Source organism: Lynx canadensis, chromosome A2 (assembly GCF_007474595.2).
Source record: "Lynx canadensis isolate LIC74 chromosome A2, mLynCan4.pri.v2, whole genome shotgun sequence".
Taxonomy (NCBI): domain Eukaryota; kingdom Metazoa; phylum Chordata; class Mammalia; order Carnivora; family Felidae; genus Lynx; species Lynx canadensis.
Genome location: NC_044304.2, coordinates 82027 through 106832, shown reverse-complemented (window position 1 = coordinate 106832; position 24806 = coordinate 82027). Strand labels below are relative to the sequence as shown.

The 24806-nt window shown below is 58.4% G+C and overlaps 2 protein-coding genes across 3 annotated transcripts in view; both read left to right on the top strand.

Annotated features, from left to right (window-relative positions):
• Positions 1-5025: 5025 nt before the first annotated feature.
• ODF3L2 (outer dense fiber of sperm tails 3 like 2) lies at positions 5026-11720 on the top strand. Its single transcript, XM_030293932.1, has 4 exons — positions 5026-5128; positions 7013-7120; positions 8908-9021; positions 11108-11720. The coding sequence occupies exons 1-4, from the start codon at positions 5026-5028 to the stop codon at positions 11590-11592; spliced, it is 810 nt and encodes a 269-aa protein (XP_030149792.1). The 3' UTR covers positions 11593-11720.
• A 2524-nt stretch (positions 11721-14244) lies between these two features.
• The window catches only part of SHC2 (SHC adaptor protein 2), a 29298-nt gene continuing 18736 nt past the window's right edge, over positions 14245-24806 (top strand). For both annotated transcript variants that reach the window (XR_003965030.1, XM_030297455.1), the window contains exon 1: positions 14245-14709. Coding sequence is in view for 1 of the 2 variants with exons in the window: in XM_030297455.1 (XP_030153315.1) it covers positions 14245-14709 (465 nt within the window). In the remaining variant the exon portion in view is untranslated. The remainder of the gene's footprint in view (positions 14710-24806) is intronic.

Genomic DNA, 24806 nt, shown 5'->3' with positions numbered 1-24806 from the left:
TCCTCTCTTCCCTCCCTCTCCTCCTCTCCTCCTTGCTATGCTGGTCCAGCCACAAGAGCTTCCTCGCTCTTCAACACAAAGGCCCAGCGATTCCCCAGGGCCTTGGCACAGGCTGTGCCCTCCGCCTGGAATGTTGGGAACGGCATTATCTGCAGTAGCCTCAAGGGGAAACCTCCTAGAAGCTCATCAGATAAAGTGTGCCGTCTTCGTGCAACGGGATATTACACCCAGCAATGAGAGTGAATGGTCTACAGTCGAACCCAGCAAGACGATGAATCGTACACACTAGGTCCGGGGAAAGAGGGCTCACGGGAACGCAGTGCACTACCATTTATGTAAAGCAAAAAAAGGGGGGGACAATATAGCCCTGCTTTTGAAGTCACCATGGTGGTTACAGGGTAGAGGGGAGGAGAGGAGTGCAAGGGGGCATGGTGGGGCTTCTGGAGGGCAGGAAGCATCCTGTCCAGGGATGTCAGTGCTGGCTATGTGGGCGGGCCTGATCTGTGGGGACAGATGCTGGTTGCAGCCCTCTGCCTCAGTCTCCCCTGCAGCATCCCTGGCTCCCACACCCTCAAGTGTCAGGAGCACCCTTCCCGCCCAGTCTTTGCAACAGAAGGTGCCCCTAGACATTCTGCAGTGTCCCCCGGGGGACCGACTGCCACAGGACTAAGGGTTTGGTCCTAAAGCACTCTAAATCTGTGCTGACCACACAGTGGCCATGTGTGGTCACCGAGCATCTGGACCGTGGCTGAGCATCTGAACCCCAAGCTGAGATGTGCTGTGGGCACAAGACACACTAGGTTCTGAAGCCTTAGCAGGAAAGAAGAATGTAAAATGTCTCAAGCACAACTTTTGTGTGCTGGAATGACATTTTGGTTATGCTGAGTTAAATAAAATGTATCATTTAAATGATCTTGTTTCTTTTTCTGACATGGCTGCTAGAAAATTCAAAATTGCACATGTGGTTTGCATTCTGTTTCTTGTGGGCTGTGTTGTTGCACCTGCACAGAGGCTGGTATGTAGTAGGTGCCCAATAAATGCAGCCTGTGCCCTCACGGCCAAACAAAGGCAAGGTTAGAAGTTTGGATTTGTTGATGGCACAGTGGGAGCCTGGGGAATGTTTTGTGAGCAGGACACAGGTACGGGGTGACTTTTTGACTTCAAAAGATCATTTCGTTCTTGTGCAGAAGACGGGTTGCAGGGGAAGAAGGGACGCGAGGGGACTTGGGGGCAGTGATACGTGATTGAAGAAGGATCTAATGGATTCAGGAAGAGATGGGCTGAGAGAGGGAAGAAGAGCCAGGGCCCTGGGTGGGACACCTGCTCCCGTTACTGTTATAAACAACATAAGCTCCATCCTGCATGTTGCGCAGACTTTTTCCTTTGGGGCTTCGAGAAACTAAGCCATGCTTGGAGGCCACCTGGCCAGAAGCCAGCTGGAGGTGGGCCCCCCAGTCCCACAGCCACAGATCCTGCAGCAACCCCGGGGAGCTGGGACGTGGGCCCCTCCCCGGGGGAGCCTCCGGATGAGCCCTCAGCCCTGGCCAACAGCAGCACTGCAGCCTGAGCAGAGGACCCAACTCTGTCTATGGACCGTCTTCAGAAGCTGTGAGGTAAGAAATGTGGGTGTTTTTGAGCCACTGTGTTGGGGGGGGGGATTTGTTATGTGGCCCAGAGAGCCAACAGCCTGGACCCGCGTAGCTGGCTGTCCACCGGAGAGTCCACACCTCACAGTTCCCAAACTGAGCTCTAGACCTTCTCCTAACCTGCCCCTCCCCTGCGTGTTCCCTCCTAGTAACAGGGAGCGTCCCCAACACCTCCGGTCCCCTCACCCCTACCTCAAATGTGCCACAAACCCTGTTGCTTGTAGTTTTAAAATAGATCCAGGACCCACCTGCTTCTTACCTCCTCCTCCACCACCGCCCACCAAGCCCCCCACCTCCCCACACCCGTCCGGGACCAGCCCCCTCCCCTGAGCCCCGCTCACGGTCTGTTTCCCCGCGGCCGCCAGAGGGCGCCGGTGAGCACCGGCTCGAGCAGGTGCCAGCTCTGCCCGCGGCCGTCGGGGGCTCTGCGGTGCCTCCCCCGGGACCCTGCAGGCCCGCTCCCTCTCTCCCCATCGCTCGTTCGGTTCCACTCCACACGGGCCTCCTCGCTGCTCCTGCCGGACGCCCGGTGCACTCGAGGCTCAGGCCCTTTGTACCCGCGGTGCCTCTGCCTGCTGTGTCTTCTCCCCAGACCGCCCCCTCCACCCCCAACCTCCTTCAAGTCTCTGCGTGAATGTCACCTTCTCAGCGACCACTTCATGTCAGACTGGAAACTCTCCACACCTCCAACCTCTCCTTACCCTTGGTTTTCTTTTTCGTTCTTTCTTTCTTTCTTTCTTTCTTTCTTTCTTTCTTTCTTTCTTTCATGTTTGTTTATTTTGGAGAGAGACAAAGACAGAGCTTGAGTGGGGGAGGGGCAGAGAGAGAGGGAGACACAGGATCCGAAGCAGCTCCAGGCTCTGAGCTGTCAGCACAGAGCCGGATGCGGGGCTCGAACTCACGCACCGTGAGATCACGACCTGAGCCCAAGTGGGCCGCCTAACCGGCGGAGCGCCCCCCGGGGCGCCCCAGCCTTGGTTTTGCTCCACGGCACTGCTTTGCCTTCTAAAGCAGTGTAACTCACTTGTTTGCCTCTTTCAACAAAAGGGTGAGGAAGGGAGTTTGTGTGTTTTGTGCACACGTCTTTTCCCAGCACCTGAACAGCGCCTGCGCGCGGTGGGCACACAGATGGGTAAAGGTCGGGTTAACCCTTATGCGCTCAGACCCTGCAGCCTCCTCCGAGGCACTGAGGCCCGCGGCCTCAGCCGCGGCCCCCACGCGGCACCGTGTTGCCAGGGCAGAGCCCTGTGCCCCATCCCGGTCCGGGCTTCCTTGTTTCAGTTTGCTGATCTGCTCTTTTCTGCCAGTGAATACATTGGACTAAAAACATGGCTCATGTGCATGGGCTTAGAATTAATTAGCTTCTCATTCACATGCTGTTACCTGGCAGTTGTGCGGGTTCTGAGCTGAAAGTGAGAGCTGGAGGAGCCGGGTGGTCACGGGTCGAGGCCGGGTGGGGTGCCTAAGCTCAGTCTGGTGATGTTGCTGGACCTTGAGGCCCCCAAAACCTCCCTTTCAGGCTCAGGCAATCGTTCCAGTCTGTTCCCACCCCACACTCGCTCTTGGCTCCTTCCTATGTCACAGTGGGGAAACTAAGGCAGCTGGGGCTGAGTCCCAGCTAGCACCTGGATGAAGGACTGTCCTCCGGCCGGCACGCCGGTTCTTTCTCTGCCTGGCCTAGGGTCCTTGAGGCTGACCCCAGCGGCCGTATCCTGCACTTCTGGCCAGCTTGGGTCAATCAGAGACTCTGCCAGGAGGGAGAGGAGGAGGTGGGGGTGTCTATCTCCCATCTCCATCCTCAGTGCCCAGTTCTGGTCACAGCTCTGGAGTTTGTGCTGCTTCTGGAAGGAAGCAATGGCTTGTGTGCTTTGGGGGCCCACAGGTTACTGAGGATGGGGCTGGCTATGGGCTGATTTGTTGGCCGAGTCTCCCCAGGTGAAGGGAGCCCAGGTAAGCACCCTGAGGTGGGAACTGGCTTGAGTGGCTTTAAGGACTGGGAGGTTGCTACTGTGGCCAGAGGAGAGGGGGCGAGGGCAGAACGGGCAAGACTGGGCCCCGTGGGGCCTCGAGTGCCAGGGAGGGCTGGCAGTGGACCCCCAGCACTCCCAGAAGGCTGAGCTGGGGTTGCAGTCTGGGAGAAGACCTGGACCCTTGAGCTAAAATCTGAGTCAGAGAGCCCTGGATTCAACTCCTGGCTCTGCTGATGTTACTCAGGGACCGGAGCTCTGAGCCTCAGTTTCCCTACCTGTAACCACAGGTGAGGTTTTAGCAGCTGCATTTCCGTCAGTGAGATGCTGAGATAAACAACACGAGGCACATGAAGTGCCTGAGCACATGGGAATTTTCTGGTGGCTTCACACAGACCATGCTATCCCTTTAATGTGTGGGGTCTGTAGTAATGTCTCTCTTCCATTTTTAAAAATAGTTTATTTATTTTGAGAGAGAGCACGTGTGCGTGCACACATATGCGGGGGTGGGGGAGGGGCAGAGAGCGAGGGAGACACAGAGTCTGAGGCAGGCTCCAGGCTCTGAGCTGTCAGCGCAGATCCCGACTCGGGGCTCGAATCCACAAACCGCGAGATCATGACCTGAGTCGAAGTCTGACACTCAACCGACTGAGCGCCCAGGCGCCCCTGTTTTCTAGCACATTTGACGCTTTCTTATATACTATGTGCTTATTTATTAGGTTATTGTCTGTTTCCTTTGTCCTCTCCTGAGAACACTACCTTCTTGTCTGGGTATTCCTGTTGTATCCCCACCAACCCAAACAGAACCTGTATGCAGTAGGTGCTCAATAGGTGCTTATTGGATGAAGGCGAGAAGGAAGGAAGAATGCAGGCAGGCTTCTTGGCCTAAAGTTGCAACCCCCAGGGTGGTAAACTCACTGTACGACTTTGGGCTGTGTCTCGGTTTCCCCAGCTGTAGAAATGGGGCCACACCGCCCATGACCTCACCAGTCCCTTCTGCTGCATGGCTGTAGGTGTTGTGTTTGTGGCTCTGGCTCCCTGGAGCCTTCTCTGGCCCCGGCTGCCCAGCTTGGCGGCTCCCCGGGGACATGCTCTGCTGACGCCGGATTCTTCCCTGGACCATCCAGCCACCGGGCCGACACTTGATCCTCTGGCCTCACTTCCAGGCCAACGTCCGCCGACCAGCCTGCTAGGGCCGGGGCCCCAAGACTCTGTGCTGCGGGACAAGGGACTGCCTGTGCCGTCCCCAGGGGGGTGTGGTGAGGCTGGGGCTCTGCCGACACCAGCACAGGCTGCAAGGACTGAGGACGGCACCTGACCTGCGGCCCGGAGCCGCTGCAGCTGAGGAGAAAACAGCAGGCGCGGGACCTGCCCGGCCCCTGTGCCTCGTGCAGCCACCTCCCCTGCTCACCATGGGGACCCTTGGCTGCAACCCTGCTCCACGGCTGACCACTGAGTGCCAGAGTGTTCAGACCGGCTCGAGGAAGTCCTGTGGGACGGCCGCCTCGGAGAACGGTACGCACCAACCGTGGGGGAGGGAGGCCATGGTGGTGGGATCTCGTCCTCTATTCTCCCCAGCTGTGCTGGGGCTTCTAGAATATTCTGGGAGCCACCTGGAGGGGGGAGGCTCTGATGACTCCCTGCTCCTCCCCAAACCTCAGTTTTCCTCCCAGCGGAATGGGTGTGAACATAGCATTTCTGTTGGCTCTTGTGCAGTCCTCCACCCAGCAAGGACTGAGCATTTTATGGGCCAGGCATCCTTGCAGGTGCTGATGCTACAGCAGTGACAGAGCAGCAAAGGTCTGTGGGGGAGACACACACAAGGCAAAACCAATAAGCAGAATTTATAGCATATTAGTGATAAGTGCCTTCGACAACGTAGAGCGGCAAGGAGAGAACGGGCGGGTGTGGAGGCTTGAGACCTGGACACTCTGCCCGGGCCACGGGCATCCTGGTTCTGACGCTGTGCATTCTCAGTGAGGGTCGAGGCCCCTGCCTCATTTATCTGTGTGTAGCAAGACAGCAGGAGTTAAGCTCCGTGGCCCTGACATTCTTGCTGAGGACACCAAGCACTGCAGTTGTGGTGGGGTGTCTCTGTCGGGGCCTCAGTTTCCCCAACGTGACAGTGTATCTCCGTGTCTGGGCCTCAGTTTCCCCAATGTGACAGTGTATCTCCGTGTCTGGGCCTCAGTTTCCCCAACATGACAGTGTATCTCTGTGTCTGGGCCTCAGTTTCCCCAACGTGACAGTGTATCTCCATGTCTGGGCCTCAGTTTCCCCAACGTGAGAGTGTATCTCCGTGTCTGGGCCTCAGTTCCCCAACGTGAGAGCGTATCCCTGTGTCTGGACCTCAGTTTCCCCAACGTGACAGTGTATCTCCGTGTCTGGGCCTCAGTTTCCCCAACGTGACAGTGTATCTCTGTCTGGGCCTCAGTTTCCCCTACGTGAGAGTGTATCCCCGTGTCTGGGCCTCAGTTTCCCCACGTGACAGTGTATCCCCGTGTCTGGGCCTCAGTTTCCCCAACATGACAGTGTATCCCTGTGTCTGGGCCTCAGTTTCCCCAACGTGAGAGTGTATCCTCGTGTCTGGGCCTCAGTTTCCCCTACGTGAGAGTGTATCTCCGTGTCTGGGCCTCAGTTTCCCCTACGTGAGAGTGTATCCCCGTGTCTGGGCCTCAGTTTCCCCACGTGACAGTGTATCCCCGTGTCTGGGCCTCAGTTTCCCCACGTGACAGTGTATCTCCATGTCTGGGCCTCAGTTTCCCCGATGTGAGAGTGTATCTCCGTGTCTGGGCCTCAGTTTCCCCACGTGACAGTGTATCTCTGTCTGGGCCTCAGTTTCCCCACGTGACAGTGTATCTCCGTGTCTGGGCCTCAGTTTCCCCGATGTGAGAGTGTATCCCCGTGTCTGGGCCTCAGTTTCCCCACGTGACAGTGTATCTCCGTGTCTGGGCCTCAGTTTCCCCACGTGACAGTGTATCTCCATGTCTGGGCCTCAGTTTCCCCGATGTGAGAGTGTATCTCCGTGTCTGGGCCTCAGTTTCCCCACGTGACAGTGTATCTCTGTCTGGGCCTCAGTTTCCCCAAGATGACAGTGTATCTCTGATTCTGGGCCTCAGTTTCCGCACGTGACAGTGTATCCCCGTGTCTGGGCCTCAGTTTCCCCACGTGACAGCGTATCTCTGTCTGGGCCTGCAGCCCCTCCTACCTTTGACTCAGATGTGACTCACAATGCCCCTCCCTCACTTTTCCCCCTCCAGTGGGGGCAGCCCCCCCACCTCCACGTGCCACGGAGGGTGGTTGGGAGCCCAGGCGGGGGCTCAGGGGCTGGGCCCCGGGTTCTCCCCCAAGTCTCAGGGTGTCCGGCCCCAGGCCCTCACCCGAGGGCTTCGGTCGCAGGCTCCGGACCGGGCCTGTACGTCCTGCCGTCCACCGTGGGCTACGTCAACCACGACTGCACCAGGGTGGTCAGCCCCGCCTACTCACTCTTCCGGAGGCCCCGCCCAGGTAAGGCCAGCAGGGGGTGCGGGGGGGGGCCTCCCAAGCCCCCTGTGTCCCCTCAGGCCCCCCGAGGGAGGCAGGCAGCTTGCTGGGGGAGCCTGGAGAAGCTGCGTCCTCGTAGGCAGAAGACGGCAGGGCGTGGTGCTTAGGGCCCGAGTGTGTCTTTGGGCCGCGGCAGACCCCTGGACTTTGGACCGGCGTCCTAACCGCTCTGTGCCCTCGTCTCCTTCTCTGTGAGGAGTGGTGCCACGCTCCTCACAGAGCTGTCCTCGGGGTTAAACATCCGTTACGAGTAGCTCCCACAGTCTGCGGATCTGGACAGTGCTCAGAAGTGGGTGCGGAGGGGTTTCTCTGTCGGCAAGACGAGGCCCCTCACAGGCAGCTGGGGAGAGGACAGGGTGACAATTCCTGCTGTTGGGCAGGCAGCGGGCCGCGGGGCTGGCCCCGTCAGCGGGGTCCTCGCCTCCACGTGGTGCACCCTTCTCCCGGCTGGACTGACGGCGTCAGGATGTGAGTGAACGTCACGGGCATCGGTGCTGTTAATGTGGGTGGCCCTGGCCCCAGCACGCCGTCCACGCCTATTAGCAGTGTCACCGTCACGTTCTAGCAAGACTGTGCCCTTCATATGAATGCCCACAAATTCCATCACCCCGTTTTCTAGAGCTGCTCCGAGGTCCCAAGTGCACCTGGGTGGGGAGGGCCCTGAATGAGGACTTTGATTCACCTGGACGAAGGCACGTGGGGAGGGGGCGGCTGACATCTTCAGAATCAGCAAAAACCCCAAACCAAACTGAAACCCAACTCAGGCAACTCCAGGGGGTCCCCAGGAAGGCAAAGGAGGGAATGAGCATCACATCTATCACCAGGAGGGGTTAAGAACTTCGCCTGTGGCCCAGGGCGACCTGGGTTCCCAGGTTCTGTCCTTGTCACAGGACACACTCTGGGGCAGAGGGACAGAGTGGGGAGTTGAGGGTGAGCGGTGGCCAGTGTAGACTTTGCTAATGCCCAGGGAAGACTTCTTGGAGGAGGAGGCCTATGGTCTGGGCTTGCAGGAGGAGGAGTTCCATGGAGCCCCAGGAGACAAGAGGCCCAGGAAGGACAGCCCAGGCAGAGGCCTTGATGAGGGGAGGGACGCCCTTCCTTTGTCAGCAAAGGTGCTCCCTGCGTGTGTGTGCCCCATGCACACAGAGCCGCTAGCCAGTGAGTGTGTGTCCCACACGCCACACACCGATGCGCGTGCATTTATGCCCGAATGGCTTGGAAGCGGCAGTGACAGCACTGGCCCCAGTGACTGGCCCCAGCAGGGAAGTGCCCTGTGCCAGGCTGCCCTCCATGGACCCTCTCAGCTTTCAATCTCCTCACTCACCCCGCCAGTGGGGAAACAGAGGCAGAGACAGGGAGATGGCCTGCCCACAGACAAAGCTCACGGAGGCCCTGCTGAGACCCCCGAGGTCCGACTCAAGGCCCCCTTAGGCATGCCGCATGACAAGCCCAAGCATGCAAAGGGCCCTCCTCAGAGCCTAGTTACTCCTACTGTGGCACAGTCCTGACCCACCCACCAGCTGGTTTCCTAGTCTGCGGCAGAAGAGAGGTCGAGGGGGGCACAGCTGTGATCACAAGGGCACTGATGTGCTCGTCAGACAAAGTCAAAGCAGGTACCCGGGGCCCCCAGGTCAGTGGTCTAAGGTCCCTGCTCTCCAAGATGGGGCTGGGGGTGGGGCCGACCAGGGGCACTGAGCGGGGTCGGTGGGGCCATCAGAGGTGCCATTAGGACCGGGGGCTCCTCTCCCCAGCGTCTCCACAGGACGTCAGCCCTGGGCCAGTCTACTTCTTGGACCCAAAAGTCACCCGGTTTGGCCGAAGCTGCACCCCTGCTTACTCCATGCAGGGCCGGGGCAAGTCTCGGGGTGAGTATCTGATCAATGCTTCCCCACAAGGACCCCACCCGTTCAGGCTCCCACCTCTGTCCTCTCCTTCTCCTCCCATCATCAGGTTCTTAGAACTTCAGTGTCTTTGGAATGACAAATCAAGGGACTCCGAGGAGGGGCTGGGGGCCCTGAGAGAACCTGAATGAGGAAGTGGGCCAGGGTGACAGTGACCCTGTGTACATATGGTGCCAAGAGGGCATCTGGGGCTCATCCGTGACATCAGGGGATGACAGGGCACAGTGGGGACTGTGGCAAATGTGGCAATTCCCTCCACAGACTCCAAAAAACTCACTTCCACCTTAAGTGCCGAATTTAATAACCTGATTCCAGTCTCCCATCCACCCTTTCCTCTTTTGACCTACCACCCATTTGCTCATCTACTCACTGATCAATCAGTTCATCTATCCATCCATTCACTCATCTATCTACTCACCAACCTATCCATGAACCCACTGCTCATCATCCAGTCCATCTGTTGATCCACTGATCCATCCATCCATCCAACTGTCCGTCCATCCTCCCACCGACCCACCCACCCACCCATCCATCCATCCATCCACCCACCCAGCCACCTGTCCATCCATCCATCCATCCATCCATCCATCCATCCATCCATCCAATTATCCTTCCGTCTGTCCATCCATCCATTCACCCACCAGCCACCCACCCTTCCTTCCATCCATCCGTCCAACCATCCTTCCATCCATCCATCCATCCATCCACCCATCCATTCATCCAACCATCCATCCATCCATCCACCCACCCACCTACCCTTCCTTCCATACATCCATCCACCCACCCTTCCTTCCATCCATCCGTCCAACCATCCTTCCATCCATCCATCCATCCATCCATCCATCCATCCACCCATCCATTCATCCAACCATCCATCCATCCATCCACCCACCCACCTACCCTTCCTTCCATACATCCATCCACCCACCCTTCCTTCCATCCATCCAACCATCCTTCCATCCATCCATTCACCCACCAGACAGCCACCCTTCCTTCCATCCATCTGTCCATCTGCCCGTCTGTCCATCCATCCATCCAACCATCCTTCCATCTGTCCATCCATCCACCCACCCTTCCTTCCATCCTTCCATCCATCCACCCACCCTTCCTTCCATCCGTCCATCCACCCATCCATCCAACCATCCTTCCATCCATCCATCCACCCACCCACCAGACAGCCACCTTTCCTTCCATCCATTCATCCATCCATCCATCCTTCTGTCCGTCTGTCCATCCATCCATCCAACCATGAGTCCGTCCATCCATCCATCCATCCATCCATCCATCCATTCACCCACCAGCCACTCACCCTTCCTTCCATCCAACCATCCATCCACCCATCTGTCCATCCTTCCATCCACCCATCTACTGATCCATCCACCATGATCTTTCCATTCACAATCCATCAACCCATTTATCATCCACCCAATCATCCATCCATCTACCCACCCACAAGTCAGCTCTTAATCCCTTTATCTATATATCCATGGATCCAATCATCTACTCATTCACTCCCCATTCAATCACTCACCTCCCATCCTTCTACTCACTCATCCAAACATGTATTAAGCTGAGGAGTTGAAGTAGATTTGACATGCCCTTGCTTTTTATGAGACCCCAGTCTGGTGATGGAGTTAGGCCTACATGGAGACCATCCCACCTCACTGTGCCCATGTCTGGAGGGGAAGACCCTGGAGGGCCCTTGGAAGGGCTGTGAGGGCCTGCCTAGGAGGAGGGAGTGGGGAAGGCTGCAGGAAGGAGGGGACTGTGGGGCTGTCTGGAAGGGTGAGGAGCAGCCCCTGGGGGGTGGGAATGGGAAAACGGAAGGTATGCGGGGCAGAGGGTTGAGCATGGGCAAAGGCCTGGAGGCTTGAAAGACAACAGGTAGTGTGTGTGTGTGTGGGGGGGGGAGGTCTGGGAAGCAGCAGAGACACCTTGGGGCTGCCTGACAAGTGCTGTGAGCTCCAGGATGCGTAGGGGCAGTGGGAGGCCATGCAAGGTCTTTGAGCAGGTGAGGACTCCTATCAACCCTCCTGCCCCATTCTCACAGGTCTGGAGGTGACACCAGGCCCAGGGGCCTACAGCCCAGAGAAGGTGGCCCCTGTGCACCAGCGGACACCCCCAGCTTTCACCCTGGGCTCCCGCCTGCGCCCACAGCTCCAGGACACCTCCACCCCTGCTCCTAACACCTATACCCTGCCCTCCCTCTGGGGTTCCCAGATATTCATTAAGCCCAGCAGCCCCAGCTACACAGTGGTGGGCCGCACGCCCCCCGCCCGTCCCCCTCAGGACCCTGCTGAGATCCCAGGCCCGGGCCAGTACGAGAGCCCCGACCCCAACACCTACCGTCAGCGCCAGCCCGCCTTCACCATGCTGGGCCGGCCCCGTGCCCCCCGGCCCCCAGAGGAGACTCCTGGCCCTGGCACCCACAGCCCTGAGCAGGTCACCATGACCAAAGCCCGGGCGCCAGCGTTCACCATGGGCATCCGCCACTCCAAACGCACTCCCACCATGGTTGTGGACACCATGCCCTGACACCTTTGGGATTAGGATTCCCAGCTGCCCCGGGACCAACCCAGTTTACCTGTGTTGTCACACGGGGTGTGGGCAGGCCCCTCCTGGGCCTGGCTGTGGAGAAGACACAACTTGCCTTCCTTTTTTTGAACTCTGAGGTCCTTCTAGGTCCCCTGCTTTCTTTGGTCCCTGGGGGCTATGACCCCGTGGCTCCGTGCAGGGCGAGCTTCCTTCCAGTGCCCCAGTTTCTTCCTCCCGGTCACAGCAGGTTAAGTCAGGCCACGCAGAGAAAGGGACAACTGCAGCCCTGCCCAGCGGCCGGCGGAGCTTTCTGTGTCCTGGAGCTCAGTGTCCACCCTGCTAGGGCCTGGGTCCCTGGCACAGTTCACGTTTCTGCTAAACTTGGGCTCTTCTCTGCTTCTCGTGGATGCACAGCCAGCTGCCTGCCCCTGGTCCCAGCCCCCAAATCAGGCCGGAAGCAGCCTGATCCCTCTCTCTAGCTGCTTGCCAATAAATCTCTGTGGCACCAGAGCTGTCAGAATCACACATGTGAGCTCATTTAACCCACTGTCCATGTCAAAGCAAAGAGACTTAACTGTGCCCTTGAGATCCAGACCCCCAATTCTAAAGCCCCCGGGGCCTGGATGGAACCACAGGAGGGACCCAGGGCTGGGTAAGGCCAGAGGCAGACCCGGGCTTTGAATGGGGGAAGTTAGGGAGGCTTCTTGGAAAAGAGGACATTGAAGCTGGGTTTTGAAAGATGTATAGGAGTTTAATATATTCTAATATCCATCATCAGTAGGTGCCTACCGTGTTTCAGATACTGATGAAGATCATCTAAGCTTCACAGCAATCGGGCGGCAGTTGATGTTCACTGAGAGAAAATGGGGCTTTGGAGAGATTGGACACTTGCCTGAGGACACACTATGAGCCCTCGTGTCCCCCTAATGCCAGGATCCGAATCCTGGCCATTGGGCTCTGTTCCTGCCATTCTTTGCTAGTGACAGGAAGGACACACAGGGGTGGTGTCATGTGACTGAGCCTCCTGTGTGAAAGCCCAGGCCTTATAAATCCTTGACCCAGAAAGACCCTAACCCAGGAGGCTGGGAGGGACAGACTGCCACCATGTCTCCCCAAGGAGGGGGCCCCGGGGCTGCACCTCAGGCTTGACACAGAGGGTCCTGACATGCGTGACCTCTGCTCTGTCCCTTTCTCCCAGTCCAGGGATGCCAATCTTGAACACACACCCCTTTAACTGACTAGGTGGACACACACCAGGACCCCTAACACACACACACACACACACCCCTCAGGGGAACCCAGGTGCCTTCCTCACACGCATGTTCAAACTTGCACTCAATATACACTCCCACACAGTCCCACATGTATGCAGACAATAGACACAAACACGTCCAGACGGGGGCTCCAGACCCAGACAAACGTCCCCCCCCCCCCCCCCCCCCCCCCCGGGTCCACCAGCAGACCCAGAGGCCACGCCCGCTCTATCGGGGCTCATCCCGACCCTGCACAAGAGCGTCCCCGTGTGAGACACACAGGCTTGGGGCAGCATCCCCGACCCCCACCCCAACGCCGGCCAATCGGCTGCGCGTCCCTCCTCCGCTTCGCCTCCTCCTCCACGAGCTCCGCGGCGACCGCCAGTCTGTGATCTCATTTCTCTGATTTATCGATCGGGCTCCAGACAGCCTCACCCCTCCTCCACCTGCGCGCGCGCCCCGGCCCCCTCCCATTGTTTCCCGGCAGTCAGCCCCACCCCAGCCGGGGGAGGGGAAGGAAGGTCTGTCAAGAGAGGCCAGGAGGCCTGGGGTGACCGTGGCATCCCTGATCCCCAGTACAGAAAGAATCACCCTTTCAGGCCTGGGTGGGGACAGAGAGGTTGGGGACCGAAGGGCGGGCCCGCCTGCGAGGCTGAGGCCCACGAGTTCAGCTGGGTCGCTGCGGGACAGAGCTCCCCAGAAATGGAGGAGGAGCCCGTGACCCTCCAGCCCCGCGTCCCCGGCTTACAGCCTTGGAAAGTGAAGCCCACGGGGAAGCGGCAGAAGGGGGGGCCTCGGCTTCGTCCCGAGTCCCCCCTCCCAGACCCAGCCGGCCCAATTCACACTTCCGAGTACGAGCGGCCGCTGCGTGCCCCTCTCTGGGTCTCAGCTTCCCCATCAGGACACAGGGCAGGGCGTGATTTTCAAGTACTTTGCAGCTGGAACAGAGGTTGGGGTCAGGGTTTGGGGCTTTCTCCTCTGACCGCGTCCCCACCCCTCCGCAGGCCTCAGTTTCCCCATCGGCCAAAACCGGGAGAAGACAGGTGATTTCCAAGTCTCTCCCACCTCGGTCCTTCTAGGAATTTGGACAACCACGCTGGGGTCGCTGTCCGGGTCTTGGGTTGGAAACATCGCTCCCTCGCTGGCTGGCGGATCCCAGGCAGGGTCCGTGCCCTCTGTGGGCCTCAGTTTCCCCAGCCTCCCCGCAGGCGCCGGGACGCCCAGGGCCCGGGTCCCAGGGGCGCAGCCCCCCGCGGCTGCGCGCTGGGCCGGGCGGATGACATCACCGGGCCGGGGGCGGGGAGGGAGCGGGAGGGAGCGGGAGGGAGCGGGACGGAGGGGAGGGCCTCCTCCGCGCCAGGCGCAGCGCCCGGTCGGGCTCGGTCGGGCGACCGCGGCCATGACGCAGGGTCCGGGCGGGCGCACGCCCCCCGCGCCCCCCGCGCCCCCGGAGCCCGAGGCGCCCACCACCTTCTGCGCGCTGCTGCCGCGCATGCCGCAGTGGAAGTTCGCTGCCCCCGCGGGCTTCCTGGGCCGGGGCCCCGCGGCAGCTCGGGCGGCCGGGGGCGCGGGGGCCGCCGACTCCCAGCCCGAGGCGGCCGGCCCGGCCAGCGTCCCTGCGCTGGCGGCCGCGGTCCTGGGCGCCTGCGAGCCGCGCTGCGCCGCGCCCTGTCCGCTGCCGGCGCTCAGCCGCTGCCGGGCCGCCGGGGGCAGGGGCCCGCGGGGCGCGCGGGGGGCGGCCGGGCTCGCGGACGCCAGCGCCGACGAGTGGATCCGCAAAGGGAGCTTCATCCACAAGCCGGCGCACGGCTGGCTGCACCCAGACGCCAGGGTCCTGGGGCCCGGGGTCTCCTACATCGTGCGGGTGAGTGCGCCGGCCGGGATCCCGCGGACCACACCTCCCCCGGACCCCAGCTGGGGGCGCCCCTCCCCCACTTCCCACTCTTGGACCCTCGGACCCCTCTGCCCCCTCGTCCCTCCTCTCCCTGCCACCCCGGACCCCCACCTCCAGCCGGCTCTGCGCCGGCCGCCCCCAACCGGGAGGCTCCGGGCTCGGTGTTCCCACGGCGTCACGTGGGGAGGGGCGGGGCGAGGGAGGCAGGTGGGTGGGGGACACGCATGCGCAGGGTGAACGCGCTCCCGCTCCGTTGGCGCCCGCTTGCGTAGGGTGAACGCGCTCCCTTTGGCGCCGGGAGGGGGGGGGGGGGTCTGCGGAGCGCGGTCGCGGGTGGTCGCGTCCTACCGCCGGAGCCCGTTCAAAGCTCTTTCTCGGACGGCGGAATCGGAACCTGCAGAGACCTTGGCCCGGGTGGGGGGCCCGGGGAAGGGGTATCCGGACCCGGCCGCGCCCAGCCAGACCGCAGTGGGACTAGGGGACTCGCGCTGCGGTGTAAAGAGAGGGGCCCTCTTTTATCCCGGTGCTTTACTGGGAACCTTGCAAACGCACGGAACAGCCCCTGTGTACCTGCACCTACGACGGTCAACATTTTCGCCTCTCCACTCAAAATACCTATCCTGGCGTGTAGTTTTCCACGAAGCAGAAGAAAGGAAGCGGCCGAGTGTGACGCTTGCTGTGAGATGTCCCGCACGCGTCTCCCTAGATAGCCGTCCTCCTGCACACGCACAGCTCATTGTTACGTCTGGGAAATTACCAGAGATCCCGAAGTGCCATCAAACTGGTAGTCATTCACACCCCGTCAGTTGGCCTTTGTCTGTCCATTCCCTTTACAACCGTGTCCAGCACCTCTCCCAGGACCGGGCTGAGTAGTGTCTCCCGCTAAATTCATGTCCGTGGGGACCCGCGAATGCAGCCTTGTTTAGGAATAGGGTCTTTGTAGAAGCAATCACGTTAAGATGAGGTCATCCTGGAGGGTGGCCCTAATGTAACGGTTGGTGTGTTTATGAGAAGAGGGCATAAGGACACAGACGCACAGGGAGAAGCCACGGAGGACGGAGGCAGAGGCTGGGGTGACGCAGCCACAGTCCTGGGGGCACCAAGGGTTGCGGCTCGCCACCGCCGGGAGCTGGAGGAGGCAGGAAGGACCCTCCCCTGGAGCCTGCAGACGGAGTGCGGCCCTGCCTCCACCTTGTTTTCAGACTTCTGGGCCTCCAGAACTGGGAGCATGTATGTTTCTGTTGTTGTAAGCGGCCCGGTTTGTGGTACTTTGATAGGGCCGGCCCCAGCAGAGGACTGTGCCCCTGATAGGGTGGACTTTCTGGATGTCCCAGACACTCCCTCCACGTGGGGTCCAGGTGTGCGACATCACATCCCAGGGGGGCCTGTTAGATGTGTAGAGCCTCGGGCCCAACGTGGAGTTGTTGAGACTGTGGACCGCCCCACATTCTGGATCTGTCTCTTTTCTCACGGCGTCTTTTAACTGGGTTCTTTGCCCTTTCCCTTCCTGAGTCCTGGCAGTGGGTCCACAGGCTTGACTGGATTCAGAAGTGGCTTTGTTAGCAAGAGTGTCTCGTGGGTAGTGCTGCGGACTTGACAGGGGAGCTGTGTCTGCCCACTGGCTGTGAGGGCAGGCGTGTAGGATGTTCAGAGTTCAGATGCTTGCGTTGTGGGGTGCGGGGTGTTGGGTTCTTCCAATGATCATGACATTTTTGTCAATGCAGCAGGTATTTAATGCATGCCCACCCTGCCAGGCACTGACAATCTGGTCGGAAATGGGGAAGATCTGGTGCCTGCCCTTACAAGGCTTAGATTCTAGAGGGAGACACTGACAGTAACTAACCAAGAGAACACATAAATGGAAGGTGCAGGCAGGTGCTAAATTACGATGCAGGAATGAAACTACCAGAGTGAGAGACTGGGTGGTCACCTCAGCAGGGGCATTAAGGAGAAGGCATCTCTCGGCAGATGACATTTAAACTGAGACCTGAAGCTGTGAGGCCCCAGACACGAAATGACTTGGGAAAGAGAGTTCCAGGCAGGGGCGAAGCAAGTGCAAAGGCCCAGTGGCAGGGAATGAGTTTGGCGTGTTTGGGTAACAGCAGGAGACCTACATGGAGCTTAGAGAAGGAGAGATAAGAGATTTGCTGGCAAGTTTGGCTGTAGATGGTTTTAAGCAGGGGTCGCAGGGTGGAGTTGGGGGTTTGAAAGGGTCTTTCTGGTGGCGCTATGGAAACGGGGTGGGAGTGGGGGCTGGAAGGGCAGCAGAGAGACCCAGGAGGGGGTGAGGGGAGAAGACCTGGACCCGGGCAACGTGAAGGTGGAGAGAGGTGGGGACAGGGTCTGTGTTGGAGATGCAGCCCAGAGGGGTCTCCGACTGACAGATGAAGGGCCCTGACCCCGGCCGGTCGGAGGGCCCCGTGGGGTCCGAAACAGCCTCGGCCCCCCGCCGTGTTTGCCTGGGAGCCTCTCTCCGCGCGCCTACGTCACAGAGCCAAGTAGCGCCTTTTGGTTTACAGAGCGGCACGAGGTTAAGGCAGGGGGCAGGCATCCCTCAGGTCACACCGGGATTGGCTGGTCTGAGCAGGACCCTTTCACACTAGGACCCTGGGACTGCAGAAGAGGATGTATGGTTCCCATTTTGTAAGTTGGGAAACTGAGGCGCAGCGCGGCAGAGCGTGTCCACAGATGCGGAGTGAAAATCCAGTACCAGACCTGGAACTAAGGTCCCTCCCACAGAGCCTGAACTCACCCGTCTGTCAGATACTAGGGCAGTTGACAGATTGACAACCCCAGAGACATCCCGTCCTGGGACCTACAGATGTGTCCCCTCACACAGCAGAGGGGACCTTGTCCGGGCCCCTGAGGCGGGGGTGACCCTGGGTGCCCTGGGGGCCCGGCGTCCTCACGAGAGGGAGGCAGAGAGCCGGGCGGACCCCGCGCTGCTGGCCGTGAGGATGAGGAGGGGCCGCGGGCCCAGGATGCGGCGCCTCTGGCAGATGGAGAAGGGGGACACGGGGCTCCCTGGGGCCCCGGGGGAACCGGCCCTGCCCACGCCCGGGTGTTAGCCAGGAGGCCCGGGTCCGACTCCTGACTCCAGAACTATAAGGGGATAAGTTTATGTTAAATTTGTAGTCTTTTATTGTAGCGGCAAGAAGAAGCTAGCATTTCAGCCGGCTCACCTCCCTGACGTCACAGAACCGTCACAAAAGCCTAGAAGGATCCCTGTTTGAGATGAGAAGGCCCAGCCCCGGAGAGCAGAGATGGGAACGTGGCATCTGAGTTCCAGGTGCACCGTGTTCAGTGCCGTGTGTAGATCGGGGGGATTACCCTCACAACTCTGAGGGTTCCCACCCATTTTATGCATCAGGAAGCCGAGGCACGGCGACGTCCAGGAACCTGCCAGGAGCGCCGTCCTGGTGAGGGTCCTGGCAGCTGCGATGCCTTCAGCTGTGTCCCCACACCCTGACTCAGGGCTTGGAGGTAAAAGATGTCGATTGTCGTATGTGAGAAGAGACCCCGGGTGGACGGCGCTGCGCTTACCTCAGCGGCTTGGTGACCTCATCATGGATTCGGGCTCTTCTCTTGCGTTGGGGTGAATGGTGTCCCCGTGTTCAGGTCAACCTGGAACCTCAGAACACGGTCTTGTTTGGAAGTAGGGTCTTTGCAGGTGTATGACCCGAGGATGAGGCCATGCTGGAGGAGGGTGGGCCCTGAATCGGTGACCGGTGTCCTTGCGAGCCGCGTGAGGGCCGGAGGAGGAGGCCACGCGAGGGAGGCGGAGATTGGGGTGACCTGGCTACACCAGGGGCTGGATAGCGGCAAGGACCCTCCCCGGAGCCCCCGGAGGGAAGCACTCTGCACCACTTGGATGTCAGGCCTCTGGTCTCCAGACTCTGAGGGCACGTGCTTCTGTTGTTTCAGGCCGCCCAGTCTGTGGTGCCCTGATACGGCCTCCCCAGGAGGCGAATACACCACCCTTGACGTGACTTCCCTCTCGGATTAGTTCCTTTCCTGGCTGCAGAGTAGTGGCTGTGGCTCCACCTGTCCCGTCAGCCTGCAGAAAAGACCCTCTTCCCGCGGGGCCTTTTTTGAATAAGGGGACCATTCCCAGAAATCCCTAGCCAGCTTCCCCTCATGTCTCTTTGGCCAGACTTGTGTCCTGTGACTTTCCCTAAACCGAGGTCATCGCTGCCCAAAGAACTTTCTGAGATGATGGAATGTTCTAGATCTGTGCTGTCCAGTATGGTAGCTCCACGTGACCCCGAGCCATTGAAATGTGGCCGGTGTGACTCACAAACTAAATTTTAATTTTACTTAACTTTAAATTCAACTGGTCCCACGAGGCACGTGCTCACTGTGCTGGGTGGCTCGTCTAGTTTCCTTTGGTCTTTGGACCTTGTCTGAAGAGGTAGGTATCTGAGCAGAAGTGAACCTGTGATGTGGACAAGCCAGAATTTGCACCAAGCTGCGGGGACTGCTAACCTTGTTTTCCTCCCACTCCTACAATTTTGACACTGCCGACCTCTCCATTCACTAGAATTTCCCCGATGAGACCTTTCTGCTTTTCGAGGTGCCCTCGCTCGTGTCCTTTCAGGAGCTCTTCCTGAATGCAGGTTTTTACAGCGTGTGCCCAACTCTGCCCGAGGTGCTGTGGGGCACAGAAAGACAGTGACCCTGCCCAGGCAGACTGACTCTGGGAGCGGAAGGGAGCTCGAGCCCGGACACATGTCAGTGAAGCGACTAGGACTCCGTGTCGCCCAGTCTTTCCTGAAGTGTGGTTCTCGTATCCCGGCAATACGCAAGGAACCATGGGAGGCTGACTGAGTAGAGCTGTCCTTTAGCCGCAAATGTAGCTTATTCCTTGAAGGAAAGGGGCAGAGTGTCTCCAGGGTGGACTAGCTCAGTGGCTCGACGACATCCCTAAAGACCTAGGTCTTTCCATCTGTTTGCACTGCCATCTTCAGCATGCTGGCTTAGCCGCCCTCGTGGTCACAAAACGGTAGCCACAGCACCAGGCATCACATGTGGATGCAGTCACATGTACTGGAAGAAAAGACCATTTCTTCCCTAGTTCTCTTTTTCAGAAACTCTCCACCATTCTTCCCCACCCCCTCCCTCATTTCCCCCAAATGGCAAAATCCATTCACAGTAAGGGAAATGGGATTACCTAAGTGGCTTAAACCAATTATGAGCAGTGTGAGGTGCCCAGACATCTGGGAACTTCTTGGGCTCCACCCTGAGCTGGAAACTCTGCGAGTGGGCCCAGCAATCGACGTTTCCAGGTGATTCCAACACCCGTTAATGTTTGGGAACAACCAGTTTAAGACAATTGCTTGCAATCCTGTTGGATTAACCACGACTTACTAATGCCTGGTATTTTGAAACCCTCCACCCTGAAATGAACTTGAGATACATATAACACCTACCCGCACATTCATTTCCCCTTAAAATTCACGTGATGTAATAAAGCAACAGTGAAAAGAGAAGCTCAAGGACAACGCTTGATGGTAACCTAGGGGGTGTTTCAGGATGCAAACACGTACGCTTCGTCCTGTAGGAGGAGCACCGTGATGGCAACAGGGTCCAGTGCCTTTTGAGACCCACCGTGCACGTGGCAGCCACAGACACCGTTGGAGGTGCTGTATGCAACTCGGCGTTCCAAAGTAGGGGGCACCTCTTGGTAAAGTCTGAGCTACACAGCATAAATAACGTGTCAATACGTGTGATGGTTTTGTTAATTCCGTGGGTATTAAAACCATACTGAAAAGTGAAACATGGAATCCCCACGCGACCCGGCAATCCCGCTTCTGGGAGTGCACCTCAAACAATTCAAACCAGGGACTCAAACGGGGATTTGCACCCCCGTGTTCGCAGCAGCACACTCCCCAACAGCCAAAGACCAAAAAAAAGTGGACACACCCCAAGTGTCCATCGGTGGATGAAGGATGAACACGACGTGGTCCGTCCACACCCCGGAGGATGACCCAGCCCCAGGAAGGGAGGACGTCCTGCCACCTGCCACCACGTGGACGGACCTGGAGGTCACTGTGTGCAGTGACAGGAGCCAGACACAGAAGGACACGTCCTGCGTGACCCCACTCACAGGGGGTCCCTAGAGGAGAGACCGAGAGTCGACGCTGGGAGCCAGGGGTGCGGCAGGGGGCTGGGAGTCAGTGCTTCACGGGACAGGGTCTCAGTCTGGGGAGACGGAAAGTTCTGGAGACGGGTGGCGGGGGCGGCTGCGCGACAGTGTGAGTGCGCTGGATGCCGTTGAGCTGTGCGCTTAGAGACGGTTACGATGAGGGGCGCCGGGCTGGCTTGGTGGAGCATGCGACTCTTGACCTTGGGGCTGTGAGATCGAGCCCCACATTGGGTGCGGAGATTACTTAAAAGTAAAATCTTTAAAGAAAAAGAAATGGTGAAGGTGGCAAATCTTATGTGTTTTCTACCACAGGAAGTGAACAGAAGTTGCCTCCCATGGCTTGGGTTATGATTGAGACGAGTTGAGATTGGAGGCACGGTGGTCGCGCAGGGTTTCCCACATACACGAGAGCCTGCAGCCCATTCTGAGGTCCCTGGGGACCTAGGGCGGTTGGCATCAAGGGGAGACTTCCCGTGTTAGGAGCAGGGCGCCCCCGCTTTCTGAAGAGCTCACACTGGTCGTCTTGCAGGCCGTCCCTGGGTCTGTGTCTGACTGGTGTTTGCTCACGATTGGGCTCAGGTTGTGCGTTCTGGGCGAGCAGCACAGACCTGTGTCTTCCCCACTGAGCAAAGCAGGAGGCAGGGACGGGTGCCAGTCCCGATACCGGTTCTGGAAACTTGGATCGCTTGGTGTACTGGTACGAATGGCGTTCCCCCAAATTCGTGTCTGCCAGAGCCTTAGAATGTGACTTTCTTTGGAAATAGGGTCTTTGCAGACGTAATCTAGTTTAGATGACAGGATGCCGTAAATCTACACGACCGGTGTCCTAAAAGGAGAGAAGTTGGACACAGACACACATGTGACGACAGGGGCAGAGACTGGAGTGTGCCTGGCAGCCGAGGACATCCGGCCACCCCCGTCAGAAGCTGGAGGACGCAAAGCGTCAGCTCCCCTGGAGCCCTCGGCTGCAGTGTGGCCCTGCCCACGCTTTGGGTTTCGATGTTTGGCCTCCAGAACTGAGAGAAAATAAATTCCTGTCGTCCTAAGCTGTCCGGATTGTGGTGCTTTGTTACAGTGGCCCCAGGACACGGACACACCGTCACACTGGTGAATTTATTTCCTTTGTAATTAGTGTCTGCGGGGATGTAGTGTGTGTATTTCTTTTTTTCAACGTTTATTTATTTTTTTTTTGGGACAGAGAGAGACAGAGCATGAACGGAGTAGGGGCAGAGAGAGGGAGACACAGAATCGGAAACAGGCTCCAGGCTCCGAGCCATCAGCCCAGAGCCCGACGCGGGGCTCGAACTCACGGACCGCGAGATCGTGACCTGGCTGAAGTCGGACGCTTAACCGACTGCGCCACCCAGGCGCCCCTGTGTATTTTTTTTTTTTAATCCGACCTTTAAAACTTAAGGGTGACAAGCATAAAGCGTGTGAGGGCGTGTCAAGCTCATCGTGTCTGCTTGGGCACCTGTAGTGCAGCAACACCAAAGCAGATGTGCCCGCGCGTCCCCCCAGGGGCCTGCAGCCTCCCCACCCCCACCAGCATAGTTTGGTTTTGTCTGTTCTAGAACCTTTCTGGGGAGGGGGGTTGAGAGGCTGTGCAAACAGCCTGGTTCCCAACACGCTCCCACTGATTTGTCGTAGCAGAAATCGACAGCTCTTGCCTGGATGGATGCGTCCCGTTCCGGTAATGATGTTTACTTCAGTGGCCGTTAGGAAAACACTGTTGCGCATCAAACCCGAGTCTGATGGTGCAAAAGGCGGTCTCCTCTCTTCCTCATATAAGCTAAAAAAAAAAAAAAAAAAAAAAAAAAAAAAAAAAAAAAAGAAAGATATAATTCAGTACCATAAAATGTGCCCGCTTAAATTGTACAGTTCAGATTTTTAGTACATTTATACAGTTGTGAAACCCTCACCATGATCTAATCCCAGGACATTCCTCACCCTGAAAGGAAGCCCTGTCCCCATTAGCATTCACCCTCACTCCCCTTCCCCTCCCCCGGCCCCCACAAGCCCCCCTCCCGTCCGTGGATGAGCCCGTTCTGGACGTTTCACACACGCGGACTCACACCTCGCGTGGCCTCTCGTGTCGGGTTCCCTCCCTGAGCGTCGTGTGTTCGGGGTCCGTCCGCGGGGCGGCGGGGGCGGGCGCCTCGCTCTTGCTCGCGGCCGAGGGACGTGCGCGTGCTCGGGGGACGCGTCGTGTCGATTTGTTCGTTGACGAAAATTTGAGTCATTTCCTGCCATTTCCTTGAAAAATAAACCCGGTTATGTTTATAATTGGAATTTATTTAAAATGAAATGTTAAGTGAACAATAGTATGTGCCGTGTGGCACGACTTGAGGAGGTAGACGAGGGTGGTGGGAGCTTGGCCCCGTCCCCTTCTGGGCCTCAGTTCCCCGACTGGTAAATCACCCCTTCCCTGTGGCGTCCTGGGGTGGGCTCTGGGCTGCCCTGACGCAGGGCCATTCAGGGGTGTCCTGACCTTCCGCATTAGTGTCCTGGGGCGGCTGCAACACATTAGCACAAACGAGGCAGCTTAAAACACAAGAGTGTTCTCTCCTGGTCCCGGGGCTCGGGGTCTGAGACCCAGCCGGGCAGGCTGGTTGCTTCTGAGGCCCGGAGGGAAGCACCTGTCCCGGCTCTCCCGGATTCTGGAGGTGCTGGCCTCTCGAATTCTCCACATTCCACCTCCAGCCTCACACACCTCCCTCTGCCTGTGTCTTACTGGGACACTTGTCTTGGATTTGGGGCCCATCCCATCCACAGGCTCCAGCGGTGAGCACGTGTGTCCACCTTCAGGGGGCCAGCCTCCAACACACCACGGCTGACGTTCGGTGAGTTTGTGCTTCTAGGACAGAGGTCACACTCGCTGGCAGACCCAAGGCTGAATTTGACCTCGGATCTTCTCCCACGGCCTTGTCTTTATGTTTGTTTTAATGTGTATTTATTTTTTGAGAGAAGGGGACACAGGACGAGTGGGGCAGGGGCAGAGAGAGAGGGAGACACAGAATCTGAAGCAGGCTCCAGGCTCTGAGCTGTGAGCACGGGCCTGACCCTGACCTCGAACTCACGACCTGTAAGATCATGACCTGGGCCGAAGTCAGAGGCTTAGCCCCCCAGGCACCCCTGAATTTTTACTTTTAAAGAGAAGGCAGTGGGAAGGGGCACCTGGGGGTTCAGTCGGTTAAGTGTCCGACTTCAGCTCAGCTCACGATCTCCCGGTCCGTGAGTTTGAGCCCCGCGTCGGGCTCTGTGCTCACAGCTCAGAGCCTGGCGCCTGCTCTGGCTCCAAAGTCTTGGATTTCTTGTCTCTTTAAAGAAGAGTCAGGTGTCTGGCAGCACTGGGCCCTCTGGCTATGGAATATGCAGTTTAGCCCAGTCCCCATTCCTTCCTGTTGTGCAGTGGGGAGACTCCAGAGCCTAAGGGCACGGGTTCAAACCCCGCATCTGCACCTACCAGCTTATGACTTTTACTGAGCCTCATTGGGCCTCTGTTTCCTGAGAGTGGCCATTCCACCTAACAGTGGTCATTCCAGCACGGGGACGTGAGTGCTGTCATTAAGAGAAGTAATGTGTGCAGCATGCTTGTGTGATAAGTGGGTTGTGATCCATCAGTGTGGGGGGGCTCACCTCTCTGCTGGCCTCGCCCGCCTGGCCCTGTAGGGATCTGTCCCAGGGCGGCCCCTTTGTATCCCCTCTTGTGTGAGTTCCCCCTTCCCTTCATCTAAGGAAGGGCCGGGGGCACACTGGAGGACTTCAGCCTCACGGCTAGGGAGGGCTGGCATGAATTAGGTGAGTCTAGGGAATTAGGTGGTATGGGAATCAGAACCTGGGCCTAGAACACCGAAACCCACCAAAGCTGTCCTCCCAGTGTGCAGATCTACTCCTCGGAGCAGGGACCATGGCAAATTCCCTT

Excerpts from the sequence above, each read along its gene's own strand:
- ODF3L2 (XM_030293932.1), top strand. The coding sequence starts at position 5,026 with ATGGGGACCCTTGGCTGCAACCCTGCTCCACGGCTGACCACTGAGTGC. Across the intron at positions 5,129-7,012 it reads GACGGCCGCCTCGGAGAACG|GCTCCGGACCGGGCCTGTAC; the intron begins GTACGCACCAAC and ends CTTCGGTCGCAG. Across the intron at positions 7,121-8,907 it reads CTTCCGGAGGCCCCGCCCAG|CGTCTCCACAGGACGTCAGC; the intron begins GTAAGGCCAGCA and ends TCCTCTCCCCAG.